This window comes from Aspergillus foveolatus (assembly GCF_047715535.1).
Source record: "Aspergillus foveolatus strain CBS 279.81 unplaced genomic scaffold BDW70scaffold_58, whole genome shotgun sequence".
Classification (NCBI taxonomy): Eukaryota; Fungi; Ascomycota; class Eurotiomycetes; order Eurotiales; family Aspergillaceae; genus Aspergillus; species Aspergillus foveolatus.
The window spans coordinates 71,061-95,970 of NW_027396122.1; the positions used below are offsets into that span (position 1 = coordinate 71,061).

Genomic DNA, 24,910 nt, shown 5'->3' on the forward strand with positions numbered 1-24,910 from the left:
CCGCGCTATTCATGAGACCACCAGGACCGTTTTGTCTATATGTTGCAGTCAAATAGGATTGCGAAGGGGTATGATGTGGTAATGCTTTTGAGGCTGGCAGTATATGGGTATTTAAGGAGCAGAGTATGCTCGGATTACCATATTCAGAGCGCCACCATGATATCGATCCGCCGGTGATTGTACTGATATCTATAACATCCCCCAGAAGGTCGGCTTGTTGTCCCTAACCATTTATGCTTGGATAAGTGGGCTGCTATTCAGATCCAGTGGCCCACTCTAGCCTTATGGGTGGAACGGCAGGACAAGGAGAATTGATTGATTCAGTTATGGATCAGCACTTTTGATATAAAAGCCAAAGGTATAAGAACATATTATAAACTAAGTCGTAGATCCCGTTAATATGTATGTAGAGCAATATCGGGCAAATCCTTCGCGTAACGTAGATGTTATGTGGTATGTTAAGTCTTCGATATAACATTCTACTCTTTTATGGTGCACAAGCTGCTTGAACACGCTGACGGATAACCCACAATCATCTGCTAGACAGCCGAGCGGCCCTGAACCCTAGATCATTGACTCTTAGCTATTCTTGGCCAAGTAAAATCTCTCCCCAGAAACTAGTTCAGGCCGACGTCTCGGAAGTGTTGAAAAGGACCTCAATCCACTGGATATCGAGATACGCTGCAGATCCAATGTCTGGCGTACCAGACCATGAGCCCCCATCACCCCACTGCGATAACCGAGTCAGCAAGGCCTCTCACAACAGGTTCTGAGCCACAACTTACAAGATTCACAATGAAAGAGCTCGGAGCGTCGGGGATCCCGTACGTCTTGGTCTCGACGAGTTCCCCATTGGCATAAAACGCACTCAGCTCAGGCGTCCAATCAAGCCGGTGCTCAACCCAGTCAGTCCAAGCGGCACCGTTCGGCAAGACAGCGTCCGTCGACGCGCCAGGGATCTCGTTCCCATCGCTGTCGAGACCAGGCTGGTTCGTGTAGCGGATGTGAGTTGTTGGGTCGCGGGTCAGGATCTCGATATCGCTCTCAGTCTCGTCGTCGAGGTAAGTGAAGATTCCGGCGCAGGCGCCGGGGGCCCCGCGCACGCGCGCGCGGACTGTGATGGAGGCGTGGAAGATGTTGTGCAGCTTGCTGTCGATCTCGGCAGTGGAGACAAAGTCCGCGTTGCGGTAGGAGCGCAGAGTGAGGTGCGTTGAGCTGCTGGAGCCGTCATGCTCTGGGGTCATGTCAGAATACGTGGATCCAGAGATATAAGACGGTTGAACTGACCAATATAGACATTCGCATTGCTATACTGTTTTCTCAATGGTGTATCTTCGCTCGCCGGTGAGCCCCATGTCTGGATACCGAAGTCATTGACAAAGGCATCGGATGTCAGGTACCCAGGCTGCACAGGTGCAGCGGCAGACTCATCGTCATTGGTGATGTTAGCAGGCTCTCCAGTGTAGAGGGTTCCCGTCTCATCTAGGGAGCGGAAATCATGGTAAATGCGGTTCGTGTATGTGGCAGCCGTGACGCCATCCGTCGAATAACAGCCACACTCAGTGTTCTGAGCGGCCGCCATTCCGGCGAGGAGGATCGAGATTTTGAGGAGAGAAGTCATGATGGCGGGCTTGATTTCCGAGAAGACATTGGCGGCCAGTCTGGCGCCTATTTAACCTCAGCCGCATGGCTACAAAGCGGTTGGTCCCGTTTCGGGCCCTATGAGCCAGGGCCTAGTAAGGCGGCTAATGTCCGCTCCTACTGAGGTAGTGCAATTTTATTCAGATACGAGCTGGCCAATGGACGCCGGGATCTTCCCTGGTCCAGGGCCCCAGGGGGTGGCTGGACCGTCAAGAACAGCTCTAGCCTTTGGCTTCTCACTCTGGCCCCCAAACGCTCAGCCCCGGACCCACAAGGGACTGGCTATAGAAAATGCTGCAGATAAAATTGGACGGTAGCTATACCTACGTGGCATAAGTTTCTAGACCAGCAGCTTGCCACCACTAGATGGCTAGACCCTGTGGGTTGCTCATTCTAAACAGCTAAACTAACAGGGGCTTCGTTTCATAAACCCATATCCGACGTCTTGCCCGCATTCGCCATGACATCAAGGCCTAGCAGGTCGCGAAATGTCGGACTGAAAGAGTCTCTCGTCTCCTTCGAGAAGACCGCTGTCCAGTTGACCTGCTGTCTCAGGAATGGCGCGCTGTAGAACGCAAATAGAAGCGCGCGATCCTGATCCTTCGTGATATTGGCGCCGGACGTGTGCCAAACGCGTGCGTCCATGGCGATGATGGAGCCTGCTTTGGCGACAAATGGTCTGAGCATTTCCGCAGCATTCGATGGTACCTCGTTCTTTCGTTTCCACCTATGGCTACCGGGGATATAAAGCGTTGCCCCGTTCTCGAAGTAGACATCAGACAAACACCAGATGATGTTCACGGCCCAGGGTGCCTCCCAGGGCTCAGGGACGACAAGCGACTGATCCGAATGGAGGGCCATGGATCCTGAGCCCGGTTTTGCGATGTTCGCGGTGAAGTTCGATACGAGGATGTCCTCGCCGAGGACCATTTTGACGATCTCTAGAGCAGCTGGGTGTTGAATCAGCTCGCGGAAGGCCGCGTCAAGTTCCAAGAGGTAAAACACGCGGACGTTTGAGCTGTTGGGGTCTATAGCTGGCATGAAGAGGTCGACCCCGCGCCGCTGGTTTTCACCAGCTGCTGCCCAGAGTCGCTCATAGATGTTTTTGGTGGTAGGCCGATCGAGGATATCGGGAACCACGGCGAAGCCGTTTTCCTCGAGGCTTGCTTTGGCGGCTGCTACTGTCTCTGCCGGAAGACCTTGCATGGGAATGGCCATCGCGATGGGGTTGAGTTCTTTGAAATGGGAAGTTTAAAGAATAATGAGGAGACAAGCAAGGTCTGCGTTTTAACCCCTGCTTTTCTCGCTCTCCCCGCTCTTCATGCATTAGGGATCATTTCAATCCCCACGACCGACTGGTCAGTCGTGCAGGGGTACTTGGTATCTTTCGCGAATGAGGGTAAGACCGACCGGCACGCCGCGACCGTCACTGTCGAGTCCGTACTCCTCACCTCATGACGGTGAGATCGGGTGCCGCGAGTTCTAGGGTGAAATTTACGAGATGGAGTGTACTGAACAAGGAAGAACATGGGTATCTGTATAGGCAACAATTTTCTACGAAGCAGCAGCGAGTCTATAGCTTCGCCCGTGGTTCCGTCTCATTGACGGGAGCCACTTCAACCATCATTTTCCCGGTATTCGCGCCGGCGTACAGATCCACGAGCGCTTTGGGAGCCGATTCCAGTCCGCCAGTGAGGATGTGATCCTTGCGAGCAAGCTTGCCCTGGGCTAGCCAGGACGACAGTTCCTCGCGAGCGGCCGCATACTTCTCGGCGAAATCGAAGACTATAAAGCCTTTCATAGTGACACGTTGCGACTGGCAGATGATTAGTCTTAAGGAGGATACATCAGAAGGGATACTCACAATCACATTCATATAGCTAGCTGGCCCCTTTGGCTTCGAGGTATTGTACTGACTGATAGCACCACACATAACAAAGCGCGAGAAGGGAGCAGCCCGGGCCAGACAAGCATCGAGGATCTCGCCGCCGACGTTGTCGAAATAGACATTGATATAGTCCGGTGTTGCCGCTTTCAGTTGCTTGCGCCAGTCAGGGGACTTATAGTTGATGGCCACATCGAAACCCAACTCCTTGACCAGAAACTCGCACTTATCCTGCGTTCCAGCCAGACCAATAACGCGCTTGGCCCCCTTGATTTTGGCGATCTGTCCGGCCACCATACCAGTAGCCCCTGCGGCTCCAGACACCACGACAGTGTCTCCGGGGCGAGGCTGTCCGATTTCAATCATCCCAAAGTATGCCGTCAATCCCGTCAAGCCGAGGACGGAAAGCACGTCGGTAGGTCGACCACCCACCGGGATGGCAATCTTCTCTACATCGTCTTTTCCCAGCACAGCGTACTCCTGCCAGCCGGTGTAGGCAGAAACCCAGTCGCCGACTTGGAACTTGGAAGCAAGGTCCTTGCCTACAGCAACCACTCGAGACATGCTCACGCCACGCATGACAGCGCCGATCTTCACAGGTGCGATATATGAACGGCTGGCAGAGAGCCACTGGCGCATCGCCGGATCGAGTGAAAGGTAGTGCACTCGCACGAGCACCTTGTCGGCGGGAACATTGTCGGGTCGGGGGATGGTGCGGAGTCGAAAGGTGCCGGATGTGAGGGATGGATCGATGGCATCGGTGGGACGCTCGTGGAGGATGATCTGCTTGTTCGACATGGTGACGGAAACTAATGAAAGGAAAAGAGAATAAGACTGAAGACCGATTTTAGTTCCGGACGATTTATAAAGGTCTAGATGACAGCTGCCATATCCCAAGGCCGGTGGGTAATTCCCCTGTGCCGAGGTTCAATTCGGCCAATGATTCGTAAGCGTACTGTTAAGTAAGCAGGCATCATTACATCATCAACACCCCACACAGTCAATACAACGACTATCGAGGTTCAGAAGTTTTTCTTTTTTTCAAACCGACTATGCAAAGCACCTCATCAGTGACAGATCCCCTTTCAATCCTCCCTCCAGAGCTGGTACTGCGCGTGTTGGAGTTTGCCACGCTCTCCACTGTCGCTTCTCTAACCGCGGTCTCCAAAGCCTGGCACCAATTCATCGACTTCATCCACCAAGACGCCATCTACTCGGTCCTCTCCAAAACCTCGCACCCTTCCGAATCTACCTTTTCCCGGTTATTCGATGATGTTCCGTCGTACAAGAGCCTATGCGAGCGCCAGACACTTCTTGCCCGCAATTGGGCAGCCCAGCAGCCGGTCAGCCGTGAGTGTATATTGCAAATCGGTAATGATCCAGTCTGGCGCTTTCGGGCTGACCTGAAGCGCCGCTTCATCATTTCTACCTCTCACGGCGGTGGCTTGAATGTGACCGACATCGATTCCGGTCAGCTGTTATGGCACCTGCCCTCAACTCTCGACACCGATAATGAGCATGCAGTGCGTCCGTACGCGCATCTAGAATACCAGGATGGGATGGTGGTCTTTGATCGTGAAGGGGATGCCGTGGAAGTATGGCAAACCGACGTGGAAGGCGCACCGCGCGGGGAGTTCCGCCGCATTGCTGTCTTGGATCATGATTGTCAGACAAGAGGGTTTCAGCTCTCATACTGGACGCTGTGCGTGGTATCAACGCAGGGTCAGGGCTTCGTATACGATATGACCCAGCGGCCACCCACTCTTACGACCCACCTCCAGATTGAAAATGACGCGGTAGGTCATCTAGATCAGAGTCATGATACCGTAATCTACTCCATGGGGCCGCGAGGATATCATGTCTACAATAAGGCGTCTGGTGAATACCTGGGCGCATTGAATCCGTTGCAATGTACAGACAAATACCATATTATCCCTCCAAGGGACGATTCTCGTTCAGCAACGGAGAGGCTCATCCATAGCCTCTCTGGAGACAACTCACTTGGCCCATATTCGGGTCTTGGGCCACCTTCGACGGAGCACCTGCTGCCTATCAAGCTGGAAAAAGGCCCTCTGCCACCGCAGGATGATCCGGGGCATGTGCGGAACGGTGAAGACGAATGGGGTGCTGGTATGCTTGACGGCGACTTGTTTGTCGGCGTTTCTCGCGCTGGTCGGGTCTTTGTCTGTTCGAACTGGCGCAAGGCAATCCACGGCCAGGAGAGTTTGCCTTCATGCAGCGCCATCATCGAGTGCGAATCTGATGGGTCAACACATGACCTGGGTGGCTGGCTGTCGGTGCGCAACCACCGGCTGATGTTCGAGGTCCAAGAGCGGGTCTATGTTGTTGCGCTTGACGACAACAACTGTATCCAGGACATCGATCATCCGACGCGCGCATCGTACTCATTAGTCACCTGTTCAACCCCGCAGCTGACTGTTCCGGTCAGTTACATGGCTTTGTTTGACGACGCCATAATGAGCATCTACACTGTAAGTCTTGGCCCCCTCGCATAGTACATAAACTTAACTATCCAGACACTCGGTCGCCGACAGCCCCCTCCAAACACCCCTGGAGTTGTGGATCCTGGTGACCAGGGAGGCCCCATGCGCATCTTTCCAACGAAAACCATTCGCATCCTGAGTTTGGCGCCTGATGGCTTTTCTGCTCAGGGCCAGACATCCCAGGACCCTAATTTGTGGGAGAGTGGTGTGGATTCTGGGGATCCAAGTCATCAAGAGCGCTATGAGGCAGTGCGGACCCGGAGCCTGAGTCTGATTCAGTTGCTCAGCATGCTGAGAGAGGAAACCGGAAGAGCTGAGGATGGGCTGACTGATGAAGAGTGGGAGGATATGGACGAGGAAGGTGATCACCAGTAAGGCAGCTAATCTAGCCGGCTACTTTTCCCCACGGTATGAGGGTTTGCTCTTGTAGTTTTGCTGGCATCCGAGGTGCTGCACCAAGGAGTAAACATCTTTTTTGTGAATCTTGAAGCGTGCTGGCGTGCCACATGTCTCGAAGCCGCTAAGAGTACCATTCAGGTCTGACGGATAAGCAAAGACTGTCTCAAACTAACAAATTTAACTTGCTATATCGCTAGTGGGTCGGTCGACATAGCCTCGTGCTAGGTCTGGCAGTCAAGCCAAGTACGCTGCATCTCTTACTTTTTTGTACCGTAGCGCGTCATATTACACTAGGACGGTCTCTATTCATTGTCCATAGAGCACACTGTGCTGTTCCTGTCAACTCGATCAGCTGTATGGTGACTATCAGACGCCTCTTGACTCTCGACCCCGACTGTGGTTGGACAGTTCCCGACATCCGCCTGGAGAGACCTGGGTTACCATGCTCCTCCATGTGCATATGAGCTATCGTCTAAGAGAGGTCATCAGCAGCTGATGCGCTGTGCCGCCGAAAGCTCTAATCCAATTAATATATTCTCTTGGGTAGTTTACAAGAGTAGCACAACGCATCCACTGAGGGTTCCTAGATCCACCCTAAGTGAGGCGCTTCAGTTGGGAGCGCGGTGCTGAGCCTCACAGCCTAGAAACACCATGAATCTGTCAGATGCTTGACCTAGTGGACGTGAAAGACCTCATACTCTTCCAAGAAGGCATCTAAACGTCTTAATAAGCTGAGGGGTTGTGTCAACTAAACATACTGCACCTCGATCGACCTTCCATTCATCTGTCGGTTATAAAGTTATAGAGAGATCAGCATCTCTTTTGAAGATCAGAAGAAATCTCATAGTCGCTATAAACCTCTATGCAGATTGTAGATATGATATTAAGACCTTCAATATCAATGATTTCGTTGCAGACATTGGTCATATGACCGAATTCGGCGCTAAGTAACTACGGCAGACTGTTGGGAGAAAATTGAAGAAATTAAATATTATTGCTAAGCCAGTTGACCACCTGTATTTTATCTGAAAATGAGCCATTATATTCTAGTAAATAAAATATTTAAAATTATGTAAATATCATATTTTCTATGAGATAAGTATAGATTAATTATATAATTTAAGGATACTATAAGAATTACTCTAAGAATACAGTAAAGTACATGGTGCTGTCAGAATGCCGGAATTTATAATATATTACTGTAATAGGGCTGTAATGCTGCCTTATAAATTATCATAATTTTGCCATGCTCTAAAGTAGAAAACTTCGTATCTTAATATTTCGTGGCAGAGATTAGAAGTATAAGTAATTTATATTACACCAAGTATTATAAAGTAACATGTTCGTATTATCAGGCTTTTAGTTCTTAATGAATTAGTTTATATCCCCAAGTATAAATATTACTAAATGAAGTAGTGCATTTACACTTTTAGATAGCTTAACTCTGAGCGTTTGTATAAATACAGACTGAGGTGTCGGCAGAAAATTAATTATTTCGGTTTCTCCCAACAGTCTGCCGTAGTAACCACCTCGATAGTCCACACATCTCTATCCATTGACAAAATGGCTGACGAGAGAATTTTGCTCCCGAGAGTCGCCGAAATCGAAGCGTCAACCGATATCCTCAGCGACCCTAGTAGATCAGTCAAGGTCGTCCGAGTAAGTGACTGCTTCGCGGTCAAAGTGGGCACCTCCATCGCGCCGCTAGAAGCAGAGAATATGAAGTTCGTAGCTGCTAACAGCAACGTCCCTATCCCAAAGTCTATGATCATTTTGTCGATCCAGAGACCCAGAAACGATAAATTATCATGGATTATATCCCCGGTATTGATTTGCAGAAGTTAACGCCGTCTCTTCCCAAAGACCAGAAGAAGACGGTCAGCAAACGTACCAGAGAGGCATTCGATGAGCTGCGACGTATTCCTTCCCAAGGGCATTCTGGAAACTTGAATTGCACGCTGTACTATGAGAGCATTCTCTCTACCCTCGAGCATGACCCGAGCATATCTGGTCCCTTTGACAACGAGGAACAGCTGAACCAAGGCCTCTTAAAATGCCTAGGGCAGAGGGAGTACACCTGACTGACACAAATAACTGGCTTAGTCTGGCTAGCTCCTCACGTGCATTACCCCTCTCGCGCCCATCAAGCTTCCTCAGCTGTGGAACAGCTATCACTCGCTCAAGATAACCTCTGAGATGTCTCCAGACCCAATTCAGCACCATCATGGCTTCAGTCCTCGTCTTCGAGGGCGCCGTCATCCACTCAACGGATCCTGAGCACCTCGAGCTTCTCGACAATGCTACCCTTGTCGTCACTGACGGCCGCATTACAGCCTTCAGCAAGTCTTCTGAAACCCACGATGTGATCCCTCCAAACGCACAGATCTACCGCCTGCCACCGGGAGACTTCCTCATTCCCGGCTTCGTCGATACGCACAACCATGCTCCTCAATGGCCAATGCGCGGTCTTGGCCAGGGCCTCCACATCCTGGACTGGCTCAGCGAGATCACCTTTCCCGTCGAGGCGCGTTTTGCCGACCCCGCCTACGCTGCGACGATGTACGAACACACTGTCGACGACTTCCTCCGCCAGGGCATCACGACTGCTTCATATTACAGCTCTCGGCATGCCGAGGGGACCAAGATCCTAGCCGATATCTGTCATAGGAAAGGCCAGCGGGCGTTTGTCGGTAAATGCAACATGGACCGGAACGCGCCAGACTATATATGCGAAAAAAGCGCGTCGGAATCGCTACGGGAAACGGAAGACTGCATCCAGCACATAAGGGGTCTACCCGGATGCGCCGATGCTGGCGGTGCTCTGGTCAAGCCCGTGGTTACGCCGAGGTTTGCTATTTCTTGCACGCCGGAGCTTCTGCAGGGTCTTGGCGAGATAGTGAAACGCGATAGTACTCTGGCGGTCCAGACTCATTTCAACGAGGCCCAGCAGGAGATTGATGCCACGACTGAGCTTTTTCCTCAGTTCAAGGCCCGCGAGTCCGATCTATACGAGAGCTTCGGGCTGTTGAACTCGAGGTCGATCCTTGCCCACTGCACAATTATGACAGATTACGAAAAGGAGAGAATCTCCTCGTTACAGTGTGGCGTGGCACACTGTCCGATCGCCAACATGACAGTAGGCGGAGGCTTCATGGTAGCGCCCGTGCGAGACTTTCTGCGTCGCGGAATCAAGGTCGGTCTAGGAACAGACAGCGGCGGCGGTTGGGCGTCGCAGATGCTGGCCGTTATTAGGCAAGCGATGATCGCATCGAATGCGCGCGAAGTGTTGTCAGAAGGTAAGGACAAGGCACTGGCATTCGAAGAGGCGTTCTATCTAGCCACGTTGGGCGGTGCACAAGTCCTCTGTTTGGAAGAACGGATTGGCAACTTCCAGGTTGGCAAGGAGTTTGACGCCGTCTGGGTGACTACGACGACTGGCTTGAAGTCGGCCATGACGCCAAGAGAGGACGGGGACTCGCTCAGGAGGGTGTTTGAGAAGTACATCATGACCGGCGACGATCGGAACGTCGCACATGTGTATGTGAAAGGTAGACGAGTGGCGGGGAGTAGATGAAACTGTCATTTAGAAGAGGTACTGGGACAGGCCCTTATGGTCAGATATTTGTATATCGATAGAATTATACTATTGACAGGGATTAGATGCTCTATGTTCCTTGCAATCGAAGGACTGTGTAATGGGAACACGGAGTCTGGCAAATGGTCAATTACAGTGTAGTAGCATGCTGGCGATAGCGGATTCAGCTGGCTGTCCTATCTCTGTTGTCGGTGTCATTGTTGGCCCCTCTCTTAACACACTTCAGCTCCTGCTCAGCCCAACCAGATTCCAGTCTATGCTTTCGCACCAGAATGTTCTCGACCTTTCCATCCGGTCATTACAAGAAAGGCTCATCGTCATCCTCAACTCCTCCAAGCGCAACCACCCCGCGATTCAAGCGCCACCAAGTCGCACGCGCCTGCGACTGGTTGTCGTCTCCATCGCATCAAATGCGACAGCAGCTCGCCTTGTCAGAACTGCCAGAACAGAGGAGGGCCTTGCACAAAGCGCAATGGGCCAAAGAGAGCCATCGCAACACAGACACTGCCGCAGGCTCTGAAGTACTTCGTTCCTGTCCTGTACCCTTCAGCCGCCAGACTAACTGCAGTAGAGAGGTCGAGCGATTGCAGCAAAAGGTTCACGATCTCGAACACCAGCTCGAACATGCGACCAAGAATTTAGTACCTCTCGAAAATGATCGGTCGGTTTCGAGTGGGACAAATCGGAGAGGCTGGGATGGGATTCAGACGCGCATCGCGCACTCGGCCCAGACCCAATGGTACGGGCCCGCGTCCTCCTTTTACTTCATCGGTCGTATGAACGCATACCTTTCTGCTGCTCTTCAACAACCGCAGGATGATCATACGTTGCAGCCAGCCTCGCCGAAGCCGAAACACCTTGCCGGAGAGGGCTTTACCGCAGGTGGACATGGAGGCGCGGAGACATACCTCGATGCGATCCAAGAGGATTTCTTTCTGGATATGTTTCGGCATTCATACCACCCAACCTAGCAAATCTTGGATGAGGCCGAGTTTCGCGAGCATTACAAGTCTCTGTGGGTAGATTCGGCCACGACGCGTGGCCCTTCTGCCTTGGTTGACATCGTCCTTGCGCTGTGCATGCGGTTCGGCATTGCTATTACACCAGACAGCAGACCGGACGCTGACAGCAACATTAAAGACGCCAGTGTCGCTAGTCGATGGTACTACCGTCGCTCACAAACCCTCCTCATGTCGGAACTGGAGACTCCGTCGATCAGCACCCTCTAGTGTCACATCTTCGCCGCTGTTTAGTTCTGCAATGCCTCATTCCACACATGGCGCATACCACTCTGGCTCTTGCTGTGCGTACGCCCAAATTCTCGGTCTTCATATCGACCTGGCCGGCGACCTGCCACGACCACAGAGGGAACTACGTAGACGTATCTGGTGGACTCTCTACACGGTTGAAACCAAGACTTGCATGAAACTCGGCCGACCATCATCCGTGTCCGAGGCGACCGGGACCTGTCAGCTCCCTGATGATGACCATGAGCTTGCTCGGCAGTCACTGTCGAACATTGCGGCTCGTGGGACAAAGTGACCTGGTTTACCTACTGCCGCCTAGTCACAACTTTGGTGCTGGCGGCGCAGACTGTCCACTCCAGGTACTGGGACAAATGTGCCGACCTTCTGGCGGTAAATGCAGCAAGAAGTCTGTACACAGACGCCGCCTCTCTTGAACAGGCGGCAGAGTTTCTTGCGTTGCAATGGGCATCATCACAGAATGGTTAGGGACTTTTCCTGATGCTATGAAGACAGGACGCAGAGGGGCGGGTGAACCTTTTTCAACAGACGGCTCTGAGTTAGACCTAAAACGCTATGCTCCATCATGGTTGCAGCGCCGACGGCTTCTGCTGGAGCTTCTCTACCATAACATGGTCATGAATATCTACCGATCCTTTATCAATTTTCCCTCTCCGTCATCTTCGTCACCTAATCGTGTTGTCCGAGAACATGCAGTCTCCTGTGCAAAGCATGCGACTACCATTACCCATGTCCTCTGCGAAATATTAGTTATCATTGGCTTCCTCAAGGGCTGGTACGAGGCCTACCAGTGGCAATGGAATGCGACCCTCTCTTTAATGGGTTTTGTCCTGGCTTACCCCACTCACCCAGAGAGTGCGGGCGCCCGCGCAGCACTCGACACGGCGGTAACTGTGTTTGAAGTGTTTGGTAATCACTTCGCTGTTGCAAAGAGGGCTGCCGAAGTCACTCAGAGGCTTGTAGCGAAAGCTGACATTCTCAGTAGCCGCCTGGGCGTGGTACCTTTGCCAATCGAGATGGGAACGTCAGGTACTGAGCGCACGACTGAATGGATAGGTGGCCAAGTGCCAATGCGTTCAATCGACGCAATGGGCTTTTTTGTTTTAAGAGTGGGAAATCTAGAGTTACTACACGTGGTGCAAATGTGATGTGGCTTAAGAACAAAACAGCGTCACAGTGCATCGAATGTACTATCGTAGCCCTAATATCAATTTTGAGAAAGCGAAGGCGCACACCCTGGGTACCTTTCACTTCTTGCCCCAGTTTTTCAACTTACTCTCCATTATGGTAATAAGAATCTGTATCATTTGACTATATGCAGGCTTTCAGGTTCGTGATCTGCAGTGCCCTTGCCCAACGTAACGAACCTAATTCGCATCAAAAACATGAACACACCGTCCACAGCACCTGGCGGTATTAACCCTAATCTACACGCCTTAAATCGTCTGTACGATGGTATCTATACGCCTCTCCCACAACCACAGCGTCACACCTCGCAAAGCTCACTTCCCATCCCTGCAAGGCGGGAGACGTGGCACCAAAAGGACGAGGTCGAGATTAAAGACCGAACCACGGTGATATGCTCGACCATGAGAAGGTTACCAGAGGCTCAGTAGATACATTTTTGACTCTTCCGACTCACTAGAACATTAGCGACTAGGTATGTCGATAATAGTGGGAGTATGGCGATGGTCCGAGGTCAGGAGTTGCAGGAGTTTCCCAAAGGAGTAATAGAAGGAACTCTGGTCTGACGGACTCTAGACCCCTGGAAATCAACAGCTAATGAATCCAGCCTATTCCAAAGTCTAGACTGTAAAATGATCTACATGCCTCTTCTATACCATATAGAGTGCAGATACGATCGTGACGTTTGCGTTTCATGGATATCAGGGTCAAGTGTGTGCCGAATACGGCGGGTTGTGCAACGCTCGACTCCCTCGTCCCAGCCTGGGTCTAGCAGCAATACCATGCTCTCATTCTCTGAACGCAGTTGCTGTAGGTCAAGATGTGAATGACAGGTAGCTGCTACCGAGCATGGTCTGAAACTCTGATATGATCCATGGTATGCCATCTAGCACGATATGGATACCAGTTCCAAACGCAAACCCTGAAAGGAAGGGCTTCGAAAAAGCACATCAGAAGCGTTGTAGTTCGTCTGATCCGGTATGGCAAAGTGCATGGAGTCTACTGCTGACAACGCTCGCAAGACCCCAAGCTGCAAGGGCGAGGCCATGCTCTTTTGCGAACACAGAGTGACTAACCTGACCTGCTCTCGATCTGTCCGTGATGCTGATATCAAGCAAGGCAATAATTCTCCACTCTATGCGCAACATGACCGCTCCAATAATGCCTTCCTACAAGGCCACTGACGAGATACCTGCGAGAAGACCGCAGGCTAGAGCCCCGAAGACCAAATAGTGCATAAGCGATGAGCAGTATTTCGGACTCATCCGCGCGCCACTTAGGGTGGGCGATTACGAACCTATAAATGACGGGCCCCGTCGCCCCCAAGGTAGGAAGGTAGGATGGTGGCGGTTGAAATAGCAAGACTGCGAATATGGTACGGCACTCGGCAGCCGGGACAAACGCCCAACAGATTCATGCGAGGGAGGGCGTTGCCGAAGACGAGATTCCGAATGCTGCAGCAGAAAGAGAAGGCGCATTCTGGCTGACATGACGTGCGTGCTCATGTTGTTTAACGTTACTGTCACTCCCACTCCTAGACAGGATCTATCCTGACGTAACTGCACCCACAGCCTCAACGTTGTCCTCGTCCAGAGTTCTCTCCTAGTCGCGTTGCACCTAGAGGCTCAAAGTTGAGTATGGATGAAGCAGCTATGTATCCTACATAATTGGCCGAGAACCGACGGTGGTCTAATCGTTGTTTTGGCAAGAGAGTGCATAGGGAAGTGTCTGTCCGATCTAGATTACAGCGGCTAGGGACGTCCATGAGCTGCCATTTTCCACCTGTATTCAGAGATATTCAGAGATCTGGCGATTGCTTGTCAAGAATGCCACACTGCGGCGCGATATGAATACTTACCATGAAAAGGAGAAGGAGATACCTTGCTGCCTATTTGTTCTGTTCCGACAAATTTACGTATCCAAGCCCTTATACCAGGAGTTTGCGTTCTGTCTCCGATGGGCTTTAGCTGATGATATAACCAACTGTCCCATTTCGCATACCAGTAATCCCACTTAGAAATCTTTGATACAGTTCCAGCTGCATGGCTCAGGTGGGACAGGTGCATAAACTTCAGCCGTGGGAAGGTGCTTAGAGCACGATCCCTAAAGCACAAGACATCAACATTAATACCATATATGGCAGCGCAAATTCCACTACTCCTCAGACTGAAATTCGTCTCCTTCAGTCGTCGAAGACTCGCCCTTAAAAACCACCGGGTCCGCTCTCTTTCTATTCACCTGCAGCTGGAAGACATCCAACCGCTGGTACCCACCCACAACATCATGATACTGCTTCCCTTCGACACACCTATTCAGCTCAAAGTCCGCATATATAATCCCTTCCTCGTCTTGAAGAAACTCTCTTTCTTCTTTCTTTCCGTCTTCCGAAAAGACGAACGCCGAATGCGCCGCCCCCGTGGGATCAAGGAACATCGACGCTCCACGCGACGAATTCTGCAGCGCATGCTTCACGGCCTGAGGCGCACTGGCGCCCTCAGTGATCATCTTGACTGCGTCGCTATCGGTGTCGGGATCCAGAAACCCCGCACAGAGGAAGGTAGGGGAGGCATGACAGGCAGCAATACGAACAGCCATGATGACGAGATAAACGATATATGAATAAATAGACTGGTGTTGGATCAAGAGGGAGAGCAGATCAAGAGGGGGAGGATGCATATTATATAGCTGTAAGTTTCCCGCGGAGCGGGAGCAAGCCGCATTTGCCGCAGCAGCCGGCTTATCGCTGTCTAGAACTATATATATGACTTTAAAGTCTACTGGAACCGTTTCGCTTCCTCCTTGAACCTTCGAGCAGGAACATTCTGGTGAAAGAGATGGTCAAGGGTCTCGGTACTCATGCCTTTCGTCTCCGGCAGCCGGAAGAAAGCCCAAGCCAGCAGAAGCACTGTAAATGCAGCGGCTGGAAAGGCCGCTTTCCCCTTGAGATCGCCCTCAGTGGGATTGAGCATGTACGGTGACACTACTGAGTTGACGACGGAAAGGATATAGTATGTGCCCCGGCCAAGGGAGATAGTCTTGTTGCGGAGATTGCTGGCCCCGATTTCTGCTGCGATTGCATACGGAATCGGTCCGATAGTGCATCCTAAATTGTTAGACACCAGGGTGAGTAAGAGTAGAGTGCAAATAAAAAATTGAAAAGTTAAGAGGAAGGCGTCTTACCGTAGCATAAGAACCAAATCATCAGCAGCGCGCACTGGGCCCATTGGACACCAGAGGACTGCGGCGCTACGCCCAGGAGGGCAACGGCCAGCATCAAGGGTAGCATTGCAACAAGACCAGTCAGGTATATGGTGCGCCGGCCGATATGCGTCTGGAATACCCAAGACAGACAAGTGCCGATGAAGGCGAGCGAGATGGTCCCTAGACGAAATCAGTTGCTGCGGGGAACTTGTACGGCGTCTAAACAATACCAAGCGTGATCTTGAACGAGTTATCAGACGATAACCCGGCGAGACTGAAGAAGTAAGTGATGTAGTTCTGGATGGTCCAGCCAGGGAGAAGCTGGCAGCCCCAGCTGATAATCGAGATCTCTGATCGCCGACGATTGGTCCCCTGGAAGCACTTGTGGTAGGAGCTCCCAATCTGCATCTCGCGCTCGGTCTGGATGGTGTTTTGGAACATCGCGACGATTGCTTTGGTGTCGATGAGGCCGTCTGACGCCGAGATGGTCCGCTTCAGCGAAGCCTCCGCTTCGTCGACGCGGCCTTTGCGAACGAGCCACCACGGCGACTCGGGGGCAAACCACGCGACAATGAACAAGGGCAGGGGGAATACCCACTGCAGAGCGAACGGCAACCGATAGGACCACTGGGAAGGGATCTTCAGTGTGCCGGTCAGGACACCGGTCGATATCAGTCGGCCCATGACCCAGCACAGGTTCACAAATGTGGTGAGGTATCCACGCAGGACGAGAGGGCAGATTTCTGACGCATAGGACGGGGTGGCAGCGGCGAAAAAGCCCCAGGGGATCGAACTGGGATCAGACGGTTAGGGCTTAGGGCTCGGCCGGTTGGGGAGAGGCAGGCGTCTACGTACCAGAGCAGCTCGCCCACGAGAAGCACCTCCACCGAGGGCGATACAAACGTGATGGCGACAAACGCGGTCAATGCGACCAGCGATGTCATGATGACTTTCCGGGCCCCGAACCTCTCAGACGCCCAGCCGTTGAGGAAGGTGCCTGACATCAATCCCAGGAGGCTCGCGCAGTTCAGAGCCAGCTGCCACTTGGCCGGGATGCTATACTCGCCATTTTCAAGCTGCACTCCATACTTCTGCTGGAACTGCGGAAACGCATAGAAGGAGGAGACTATCTGCATGTCGTAGGACTCCATGACCGTGGTGAGCGAGATCAGAACCGACCAGATCACGGCCGGCCGGTAGTAGCGCAAGGCATCACGGAGGCTGAGCTCGGTCTCTGCCCTTCTGCCCACCTCGAGCTGCTCCAGATGCGGTTCTTTGAGTGGTGATGAAGTCATGACATGCCCTGATAGATGGCGTGCACTGAATGATGGCCAGGCAGTCGTGGTCTTTGGCCGTTTATATACTGCTCTGGAAGATAACTAGATGATGCCATCTGTTACTGTATATCTCGTGCTCAAACAGGATACAATAGCGGGATCGCATACGCTCTCCTCTCTATATGAACCGGTAGTCGGCCGGCAGTCGGAAAACGCTGGGAGAGGAGAGCCTGGAAGCTTCAGGCCCATACTGTCATCAGACAGCCAATCGGCAAGTCTCCAAACGACGCCATACCGACCCCGGCTGTCGTGCCCCGGACTTCAAAAGAATAGGCCTAGTAGCTTTCCGCACCAACACGCCCACACCCCCTCCGCCTCCCCTCAATTGCCCCTCAAGTGCGAGTCATGCCCCGTTTACGACGCTCCCCGTGCCTACAGTGCCGGTACCGCAAGGTGAGTCTGCCGCCTTGTTGAAGACAAGCGGAGCAGACGACTGACCAAGGGTAGGTACGCTGTGATCGCCGGCAAAACACCTGTGGTAGTTGCGAGCGGCTACAGTTCGACTGTTCTTTTCGAGAGACTGCCGGTCGCGATCGAGGAGAGAAGAAGGATCGCCAGCTCGCGCCGCCGGAGCGGAGACGCGCAAGCAGAGCATGCGTAGGATGCCGTCGCCTCAAGGCACGTTGCTCAGGCGAGCGGCCTGAATGCAACAACTGCCGTCAGCGGCAGCGGCGCTGTCACTATATTGACACGGAGGCGCCAGCAGAGAAACTGCTGGGCCCCCTGGATGAGCTGAAAGGTTCGAGGCTGGTGTTTCCCATCAGCCAGCAGGAGACGGCTGATGCCATCGATCGCTTCTTTCGCCATCTCTACCCAGTTCCTGCGTTCGCTTTTCTCCACGAGCCCTCTATCCGACGACAGTTTCAGGAGGCCACTCTGGATCAAATACTCGCACTGGCTCTTCTAGCCGTTGTCAATGTCTTCTTCTGCTCAGAGTCGGCTATACTTCAGGCGTGTAGGTCATGGGTACAGCAAGTAGAGGACGAGCTTTGGGAGCACTTGCACGAGCCGTCTGTGCGCCGTGTCCAGTGTCTTCTCCTCGCCGTCCATTACCATGTCCAGAGCGGGAGCTTCTCCCGGGCGTATATGCTGGCTGGGATCGCTGCGCGATCCGCGACAGCGCTACGGCTCAACTACGAACGGCCAGAGCTGGAACCAGTGGCGCAAGAGACGCGCCGTCGGGTACTCTGGGCACTGACGAGCATCGACGGCCATTTCTCTGTTGGCCTGCCGGAGTATGAAGCAATGCCTTACGCGATCGTTTATAAACAGCTACCTGGCCCGGAGGAGGAGTTCACCGGCTTGCAGCCCGAGTCGCCCAGTCATCCAAACCTCCTGGCCGCTTGTATTCAGATATCCAAGATTCAGAGGGACGTCATGCGGCTGACCCGCCAACTGGCTATATCTGATAAGCCTCTGCTGGAACTACCTGCCCTGGTACAGGAGATCCAGAACGACTTGTGGCGACTCCATGCAGACCTCGAGCTTCGCCATGACTTCTCAATCTCGTCGACGACCCAGCCGCTGAAAATGAAAGATTCCCTCTGGTTTGTCCGGTACCTTCTCGCCTCTCTCTCGTGGCACCAAGTCCATTGCGACCTCTACCGGATCTTCCTGCCTGGCTACGCCGAGGCCGTTCCGACCGTGATTATGGATGCGACAGACGCAGCCTTCAGACAGCACGCTGCCGAGATGTGCCGCATCCATGTACAGCGGATACTCAAGATCCTACGTGGCCTTTTCGACCTAGATGTGCCATTGCTGCCCTCGTACGTCGCAGTCTGTGCTTACCAATCGGCACGTCTCACCCTATTCCTGCCATCTCTGTCACGCACCGACGACCGATTGACAGAAAAAAGTGTTGCTGACGAAGGGAGTATGGTGCTCCAACTGCTATGTAAGTTCTTCCAGGCCTCACCTTGGGCACAGGATATCATCGCCGACCTGCAGCGGCTGCTACGCACCGGCGCATCCCCAGCCTTGTGGGTTGGAACTGGCCGCGAACGGCATGGACAACTCGCTGTGCATAGCTTGATTCGGCAGGCCAAATTTGTAGATAGAGGTAACGATAGCTGAAGTTATGCCGAATATTAGTCAAATGCTTCTTCAGATAAAAAATTCAGATGTCCTTGTTACCTTAGATTATTTCCTACGACTCGAAAAACTCCACTGCGCCTACTGGAGAAAAAGGAGTGCGATCGACGCTCGATATGATGATTCAGATCTAGCTTCTAGAGCCATGCGCCGAGTCAAGTTCGTCCTTGCAGAGTCCCACCTGGGCCAATGTAGAGTCGCCTTTACCGACAGCCGCCGACATCCGTCTAAGAGGAGAAGCGAACCATGCCTCCATTCCACGCGACAAATAAATCGTAGCCAAGCCCTACATGGAGACGCAAGACACCTTAGACCCTACTACCCTTCATCCTTGCTTTAAAAAATAGCTGGTCTGCCTCTAGAATTCCTCTACCATCCACCCCTTTGAACCACCTAGCCCTAAGAACCAGAATGCCACCCCAACGCCCCAACATCATCTTCATCATGGCGGACGACCACGCCTCCAAGTCCATCTCTTGCTATGGCGCTGGAATAAATTATACACCCAACCTCGACCGACTCGCGGTCGAAGGAATGCGCTTCAACCACTGCTACGTGACGAACAGCATCTGCACACCCTCCCGCGCTGCAATTCTAACAGGCACACACAACCACGTCAACGGAGTCATGACCCTAAACTCTGAGATCAATAACCGGCTGCCCAACGTCGCCAAGCAGCTGCGCACAGGCGGATACCAAACGGCCATGGTGGGTAAGTGGCACCTTGGCGAGGGAAAATACCACGAGCCGACGGGGTTCGACTACTGGAGCGTCGTGCCTGGACAGGGCGAGTATTTTGATCCGCAGTTTATAGGGCCGAACGGGATGGCCAGAGAAGCCGGGTACGCTACAGATATCATTACGGACAAGAGTTTGGATTGGATCAAGGCTCGTGATAAAGACAAGCCCTTCTTCCTGATGTGCAACCACAAAGCCCCTCATCGCAGCTGGGAGTATGACCCAAAACACCGCCATCTTTATACAGGCCCAATCCGCCTCCCAGATACGTTCAGCGATGATTATAAGAACCGCGCAAGGGCGGCAACGGTCGCCAAAATGCGCGTGGCTGAGGACCTCACCTACGGGGATCTCGGACTGGTCCAGCCAGAGGGCGGCGCTGCCCTCGTCGGACCAAAAATGATTGATGCCTGGTGGTTCAACGACCGTAAGGTCCCCGCGCCAGGGCCCGAAGACGTGAAAAAGCTCAGTCTAGTGGCCAAAGAAGATGGGGGAGTGTTTACCTTTGACACGCCCCAGGAGCTCGCCGAGTTCAAGTTCCAGAGGTACATGCAGCGGTATCTGCGCACGATCCAGAGTATCGATGATAATGTCGGTCGCATGCTCGACTTTCTAGATGAGGAGGGTCTGACGGAGAACACGGTCGTCATCTACACATCCGACCAGGGCTTCTTCCTCGGCGAGCACGGCTGGTTCGACAAGCGGTTCATGTACGAGGAGAGTTTCCAGATGCCGTTCTTGATTCGATATCCGCGGGAGATTGCGCCAGCCAGTGTTTGCGATGATATTATCTGCAATGTGGATTTTGCGCCGACGTTCCTGGATCTCGCAGGGTTGCGGATACCAACCTATATGCAGGGCCTGAGTTTCCGCGCACTGCTGCAGCAGAAAACGCCCGTCAATTGGCAGCAAATCGCCTATCATCGGTACTGGATGCACCGGGATACTATTCATGAAGCGTATGCGCATTACGGGGTGCGGGATCAGCGGTATAAGTTGATTTACTGGTATAATGAGGACTTTGGCCTGGAGGGGACGAGACGCGGTGGGCAGGAGAGGGAGTGGGAACTGTTTGACTGCGAGAAGGATCCGCTGGAGCTTTTCAATTGCTACAATGACCCTGAATATGCAGACGTCGTAGCCAGGATGACGCGGCTGCTCGAGGAGAAGATGGAGGAGATTGGCGATGAACCTGTTCATCATACTTAACTAGCCATGAATGCAACTATCAATTATCACCAAACCCGGCTCAGATAATTAGAAATGATATCTAGACACTAATCATCTTCACAAACCGATTCCCCAGCTCATCCGCCGCCATCGGATTCCCACCCGTCAGCAGCTCCCGATGCAGAGTCGTCTGTCCAACCTTCTCCTTTGCTCCCTCGACCATCTCGGCGCCAGCATTCATCAGCGCCGTCTCGACCTTTTCAACCTCGCCCCCGAGCATGCTCTCCATCACCTTCTCCTCCGCATTGCTCCAGCTCGTGATCTTGTACCCCTTGTACGCGAACTCGCCCCCGGAAACCTTTGTGCTGAGCAGGGCATACGGACCATGGCAGATCGCGGCAGTAGGCTTGTTTTCCCTGTGGAAGTACTCTAATATCCGACCAAGGTCCTTGTTATCGCCCAGATCAGCAAGCGGAGCATGTCCGCCGGGGATAAAAACCCCGGCGAAACTCTTCAGCTCGTCGTCGGAGATACTGCTGAGTTTTCTTGGTTTCGTAAACCCGTTCTCCTTCTTCATGCGCTCAAGCAGCTCGTTCTCGCGCCGGCGCTCGTAGAAGTTCCCTGCGAATGCGAGGAGGGATTCACTGTTGGGATCGGGTTGGGGTTCTCGGCCTTCAGGTGAGGCGAAGGTCACCTCATGACCAGCGTCGAGGAGTTTCTGGAGAGGCTTTGCGAGCTCCATCAGGAAGAAGCCAGAGGGTTGGTCGACGATCTTGCTGTTGGAACTGGAGCCTTCGCCTGAGCCGGCGGGTTTCTTGAGGGGGAAGTAATTGGCGTCGCTGAGGACGATGAGGATCCTCTTTGATGGCATTATCGTAAATGTAGTATATGTATTGCGTATATGGGTGATAGTGGATGTGGATTTACCTTTCAGATGGATTTATGATTTTTTATTGCGGTGTAGGTATGCAGTGTAGGTATGCAGGTATATGTACTCTTGGAGTATGGATAGAATGACATCACGGTGATGGAACCCTAAGGGTCTCAGCATGGGATGATATCAGAGCATGAACGGTATGCATTGCATACCATTTTATTAGATTATCGTATCATAAATCATCTATCTAAAGCGCTCGACATATTTCTTTACAAAAGTACCTAAAACATCATGATGACGCCCTCGTTGCCTACACTTTCAGCCGGTGAATTAGCAGCCTCACCACCCAGTTGCTCACACCACTCGCCTTCTCAATATCCACAATCCCATCCGTGATCCTCTCCATCAGCTCCTGCATCTTCTTTTCTGTATACTCGAGACTTCCAGCGTCCCGTAAGTGCTGCAGCACCGTCTCCTTAAGCGGGATATCAAGGCCTCCCGAGCTCCGCGACTGCTGCAGGATCCCGCGAAGCTGGACATTCTTTGGCTGCGTATTCAGCGCGTGGATCAGCGGAAAGGAGAATTTGCACTCGTCCAGGTCCTCACAGAACCCCTTTTGGCCGGTGTATTCCGAGGAAAGGTTCTTGTAGTCGTCGCGGATCTGGAAGAACTCGCCGAGGGTATCGCTCAAGCTGGAGAGTCGTCTTTCCAATCTGCAACACCTGTTAGTCAATTCTGCTCTGACTGCTAAAAATAATGGGTAGCCAGGGCCTGGTAAGGGGTACATACCCCCTCTGGACCGGTGCAATCTGCGCCATCAGCCGCGTGAGGAGGCGGAAGAGACCGCTTGTCTCTATATTCGTCTTTTAGCTTCACGCTTCACAATCATACCCCAGGCTTAAATACGTACTCTGCCTCACCATAGCCAGATACTCCTCCTCACTCGGACACTGTCCCTGCCTCGTCCAGTAGAGGTCAAAGCTCTGTCCCACGAACAGATTGTGCATCTCGTCGAGGTAGATATCCAAACAGACCGGGTCATCCAGAGCCCGCACTTTCTGCATCGCGTCGATGAGGAGGTAGTTTGCCGAGTTGATCGTCTGCTCTACGCCGAAGATTGTATGCGTTGCCGGACGGCCGCGGCGGAGGGGTGAGCGGTCTTCGATGTCGTCGAGCCTGTGCGCTCATGAGCGGGGTGCTGTTTAGAAGGCGATATGGCCTGAGAAGAGACATACATGAGAGATGCGTTGTGCAGGGTCTGCGCGATACTCTTCAGTTCGCTCACGCGGTGGTCGGGTAAGACGAGCCAGACGTTGAGCCCGTCAATGAAGGCCTCCCGAACTCCTTTGGAGGGGAGGGAGCTAATGTACTCGGCCGGACCGAGAAGATGCTGTTGCTGTCAGTATCGTGGCCATCTGCCCTAGTAGAGGGGGCAATACTTCATCGCCAAGCGTCACCTGCTCAGACTGGCTTTGTTTCTCGCGCAAATCCAACGAAGAGGACACGGAAGAGCGCACCGAAGACCTTGAATAATCCGACCAGAATGTAGGCGATGCATCGGACAAGTCTGAGTCCGAGGCGCTTCTGCTCCTGCTGCTGCTCCTGTCCCCGCTCCTAGCCCCAAGCCTTTCGTCTGCAGTCGCTAGATCTTCTGGAGCAGTTGATATCGTCTGATGTTCTCGTAGGAGCGCCGCTGCAGTCTCACATAGCTCAGGGTGGTACCGTGGACACCTCAAGCTCCATGCTACATTGCCCGGAATCTGATACCCTTCTGCCTTAAGATACTCCAAAAGGTGCGGCCTCTCCTTGCCTGGCCCGGCTGCAAACTCTTCGATATTCCGCAGATACTGCTGCTCATACTTATTCGTAACCTCTCTCACCCGCTCCTTGGCCTGCTCGACATCCAACCTTTCCCATTGCATAAACAGCCAGACGGCATTCGTCATGGTGGTCTTGTCCCCCTCTCGCTGAAACTCTTCCCACTCAATATCGAACGAGAAGTAATCATTTGCTAGCCCTAGGGCTGCATAGCACGGTTTCACCAGCGGCTCAACCATCCTCTGCTCGTCTTTGCTCAAGAGGATTCCCATACCGAACCGCATGAGCATGTCGACAAAGGGAGCCCCCGTATCAACGATCCGGAAATCGATGTATTCGTCTAAATTCCTAAACACGCGGTTCTTGTCTTGCTTTGCCGTCGTCGAGATCATCGTCTTCCAGCTGTCTATCACCACTTCGGCGCAGGGGGCGTCGATGGAGAGGAGCTCGAGGAGCATTTTTGACTGGATCTGTTTGGTGCCCAGAACGGACCGCACGGTGCGGTACTGTGTCTCGTCGAGGCCGACGTTGTCCATGTCCATGTTTAGCTGTTTGAAGATCGTATCATCAGCTGGGACGCACTGTCATAATAGGAGAGGGCATAGGTACCGTCGACTTGGCCGCAGACTCGACCACATTATCATACAAGAAGGCATCTGGACCCGGTCAGCATCCGCTGCGAGCAGTGGAGGAGAGCGACAGACATTCGAATATATAGCAGAGCACCGCCAACCTCTCCGGCCTGCAGAATGGCAAGACCACGGCCCCGAAGTGCCCTTCCCACGGATTACAGGACCCCCAGCGCTCGATTGGCCCGATAAAGGTCTCCCAGTCGGCACGGCAGCGGAGCGAGCCCTCGTTGGCTTTGTGCTCGTAGCGATGCCGGCGAAGCTCGTACCCATGGCAGAACCCGGCCATGTCTGGTGCAGACCAGGGCACGGCGTAGGATGTTGCGTCTGCGTTTGTGAGTATATTGGTCCTGGGCTGTGCCATTGCCGGTCTTTGGTATAGAAATGGGCTTATCTGTTCGACACTGCCCGAGAAAGCACACCTTGGGCTCTACCGACGCTTATATACTAATTCGACCTATCCAAGCCAGGAGTCTATGAGATCGACAGTAAACGGACGAACAGTTCCTTGAGCCCAGAGCAGTTCCTTGGGCCCAGGGGATTACCTCACTCCCCTGCTTCGCGATTCTAAC

General features: G+C 52.8%; 12 protein-coding genes across 12 annotated transcripts; 6 read left to right on the forward strand and 6 right to left on the reverse strand.

The window, feature by feature from the left end:
• Positions 1–384: 384 nt before the first annotated feature.
• On the reverse strand, positions 385–1,651 carry BDW70DRAFT_100161 (glycoside hydrolase family 16 protein). Its single transcript, XM_073734267.1, has 3 exons — positions 1,288–1,651; positions 786–1,234; positions 385–730 (listed from the first exon to the last, which is right to left on the reverse strand). The coding sequence occupies exons 1-3, from the start codon at positions 1,619–1,621 to the stop codon at positions 623–625; spliced, it is 891 nt and encodes a 296-aa protein (XP_073592924.1). The 5' UTR covers positions 1,622–1,651; the 3' UTR covers positions 385–622.
• A 413-nt stretch (positions 1,652–2,064) lies between these two features.
• fmaF (Fe(2+)/2-oxoglutarate-dependent oxygenase fmaF) lies at positions 2,065–2,859 on the reverse strand (the record flags this gene model as incomplete). Its single annotated transcript, XM_073742969.1, has 1 exon — positions 2,065–2,859. The coding sequence occupies one exon, from the start codon at positions 2,857–2,859 to the stop codon at positions 2,065–2,067; it is 795 nt and encodes a 264-aa protein (XP_073592925.1).
• Positions 2,860–2,868: 9 nt separating this feature from the next.
• On the forward strand, positions 2,869–3,139 carry BDW70DRAFT_142302 (uncharacterized protein). Its single transcript, XM_073737909.1, has one exon. The coding sequence runs from the start codon at positions 2,884–2,886 to the stop codon at positions 3,097–3,099; it is 216 nt and encodes a 71-aa protein (XP_073592926.1). The 5' UTR covers positions 2,869–2,883; the 3' UTR covers positions 3,100–3,139.
• Positions 3,100–4,382, reverse strand: BDW70DRAFT_142304 (NADP-dependent oxidoreductase). Its single transcript, XM_073737910.1, has 2 exons — positions 3,506–4,382; positions 3,100–3,457 (listed from the first exon to the last, which is right to left on the reverse strand). The coding sequence occupies exons 1-2, from the start codon at positions 4,322–4,324 to the stop codon at positions 3,215–3,217; spliced, it is 1,062 nt and encodes a 353-aa protein (XP_073592927.1). The 5' UTR covers positions 4,325–4,382; the 3' UTR covers positions 3,100–3,214.
• Positions 4,383–4,565: 183 nt separating this feature from the next.
• BDW70DRAFT_142305 (F-box protein) lies at positions 4,566–6,816 on the forward strand. The gene is made up of 2 exons (XM_073737911.1): positions 4,566–6,018; positions 6,064–6,816. The coding sequence occupies exons 1-2, from the start codon at positions 4,579–4,581 to the stop codon at positions 6,403–6,405; spliced, it is 1,782 nt and encodes a 593-aa protein (XP_073592928.1). The 5' UTR covers positions 4,566–4,578; the 3' UTR covers positions 6,406–6,816.
• Positions 6,817–8,636: 1,820 nt separating this feature from the next.
• BDW70DRAFT_142307 (putative guanine deaminase) lies at positions 8,637–10,072 on the forward strand. Its single transcript, XM_073737912.1, has one exon. It carries the CDS (start codon positions 8,654–8,656, stop codon positions 10,001–10,003), a length of 1,350 nt encoding a protein of 449 aa, XP_073592929.1. The 5' UTR covers positions 8,637–8,653; the 3' UTR covers positions 10,004–10,072.
• Positions 10,073–10,392: 320 nt separating this feature from the next.
• BDW70DRAFT_100177 (uncharacterized protein) lies at positions 10,393–11,468 on the forward strand. The gene has a single exon (XM_073734268.1). The coding sequence runs from the start codon at positions 10,435–10,437 to the stop codon at positions 10,993–10,995; it is 561 nt and encodes a 186-aa protein (XP_073592930.1). The 5' UTR covers positions 10,393–10,434; the 3' UTR covers positions 10,996–11,468.
• Positions 11,469–14,628: 3,160 nt separating this feature from the next.
• On the reverse strand, positions 14,629–15,069 carry BDW70DRAFT_162896 (uncharacterized protein; the record flags this gene model as incomplete). The annotated part of the gene is made up of 1 exon (XM_073741210.1): positions 14,629–15,069. One exon carries the CDS (start codon positions 15,067–15,069, stop codon positions 14,629–14,631), a length of 441 nt encoding a protein of 146 aa, XP_073592931.1.
• Positions 15,070–15,248: 179 nt separating this feature from the next.
• On the reverse strand, positions 15,249–16,970 carry BDW70DRAFT_170589 (general substrate transporter; the record flags this gene model as incomplete). Its single annotated transcript, XM_073742970.1, has 4 exons — positions 15,249–15,577; positions 15,655–15,855; positions 15,906–16,468; positions 16,531–16,970. 4 exons carry the CDS (start codon positions 16,968–16,970, stop codon positions 15,249–15,251), a joined length of 1,533 nt encoding a protein of 510 aa, XP_073592932.1.
• A 387-nt stretch (positions 16,971–17,357) lies between these two features.
• Positions 17,358–19,088, forward strand: BDW70DRAFT_162898 (uncharacterized protein; the record flags this gene model as incomplete). The annotated part of the gene is made up of 2 exons (XM_073741211.1): positions 17,358–17,405; positions 17,460–19,088. 2 exons carry the CDS (start codon positions 17,358–17,360, stop codon positions 19,086–19,088), a joined length of 1,677 nt encoding a protein of 558 aa, XP_073592933.1.
• Positions 19,089–19,517: 429 nt separating this feature from the next.
• On the forward strand, positions 19,518–21,053 carry BDW70DRAFT_162899 (sulfatase family protein; the record flags this gene model as incomplete). Its single annotated transcript, XM_073741212.1, has 1 exon — positions 19,518–21,053. One exon carries the CDS (start codon positions 19,518–19,520, stop codon positions 21,051–21,053), a length of 1,536 nt encoding a protein of 511 aa, XP_073592934.1.
• Positions 21,054–21,114: 61 nt separating this feature from the next.
• BDW70DRAFT_152763 (isoprenoid synthase domain-containing protein) lies at positions 21,115–24,702 on the reverse strand (the record flags this gene model as incomplete). Its single annotated transcript, XM_073739494.1, has 8 exons — positions 21,115–21,873; positions 22,208–22,604; positions 22,681–22,744; positions 22,802–23,067; positions 23,127–23,287; positions 23,409–23,741; positions 23,826–24,257; positions 24,436–24,702. The coding sequence occupies 8 exons, from the start codon at positions 24,700–24,702 to the stop codon at positions 21,115–21,117; spliced, it is 2,679 nt and encodes an 892-aa protein (XP_073592935.1).
• Positions 24,703–24,910: the final 208 nt, after the last annotated feature.

Coding starts and splice junctions, on each gene's coding strand:
- BDW70DRAFT_100161 (XM_073734267.1), bottom strand. CDS start 1,621: ATGACTTCTCTCCTCAAAATCTCGATCCTCCTCGCCGGAATGGCGGCC. Junction 1,235..1,287: donor CAATGCGAATGTCTATATTG/GTCAGTTCAACC, acceptor ACATGACCCCAG/AGCATGACGGCTCCAGCAGC. Junction 731..785: donor GCTCTTTCATTGTGAATCTT/GTAAGTTGTGGC, acceptor CGGTTATCGCAG/TGGGGTGATGGGGGCTCATG.
- BDW70DRAFT_142302 (XM_073737909.1), top strand. CDS start 2,884: ATGGGAAGTTTAAAGAATAATGAGGAGACAAGCAAGGTCTGCGTTTTA.
- BDW70DRAFT_142304 (XM_073737910.1), bottom strand. CDS start 4,324: ATGTCGAACAAGCAGATCATCCTCCACGAGCGTCCCACCGATGCCATC. Junction 3,458..3,505: donor CTAGCTATATGAATGTGATT/GTGAGTATCCCT, acceptor ATCATCTGCCAG/TCGCAACGTGTCACTATGAA.
- BDW70DRAFT_142305 (XM_073737911.1), top strand. CDS start 4,579: ATGCAAAGCACCTCATCAGTGACAGATCCCCTTTCAATCCTCCCTCCA. Junction 6,019..6,063: donor CCATAATGAGCATCTACACT/GTAAGTCTTGGC, acceptor TTAACTATCCAG/ACACTCGGTCGCCGACAGCC.
- BDW70DRAFT_142307 (XM_073737912.1), top strand. CDS start 8,654: ATGGCTTCAGTCCTCGTCTTCGAGGGCGCCGTCATCCACTCAACGGAT.
- BDW70DRAFT_100177 (XM_073734268.1), top strand. CDS start 10,435: ATGCGACAGCAGCTCGCCTTGTCAGAACTGCCAGAACAGAGGAGGGCC.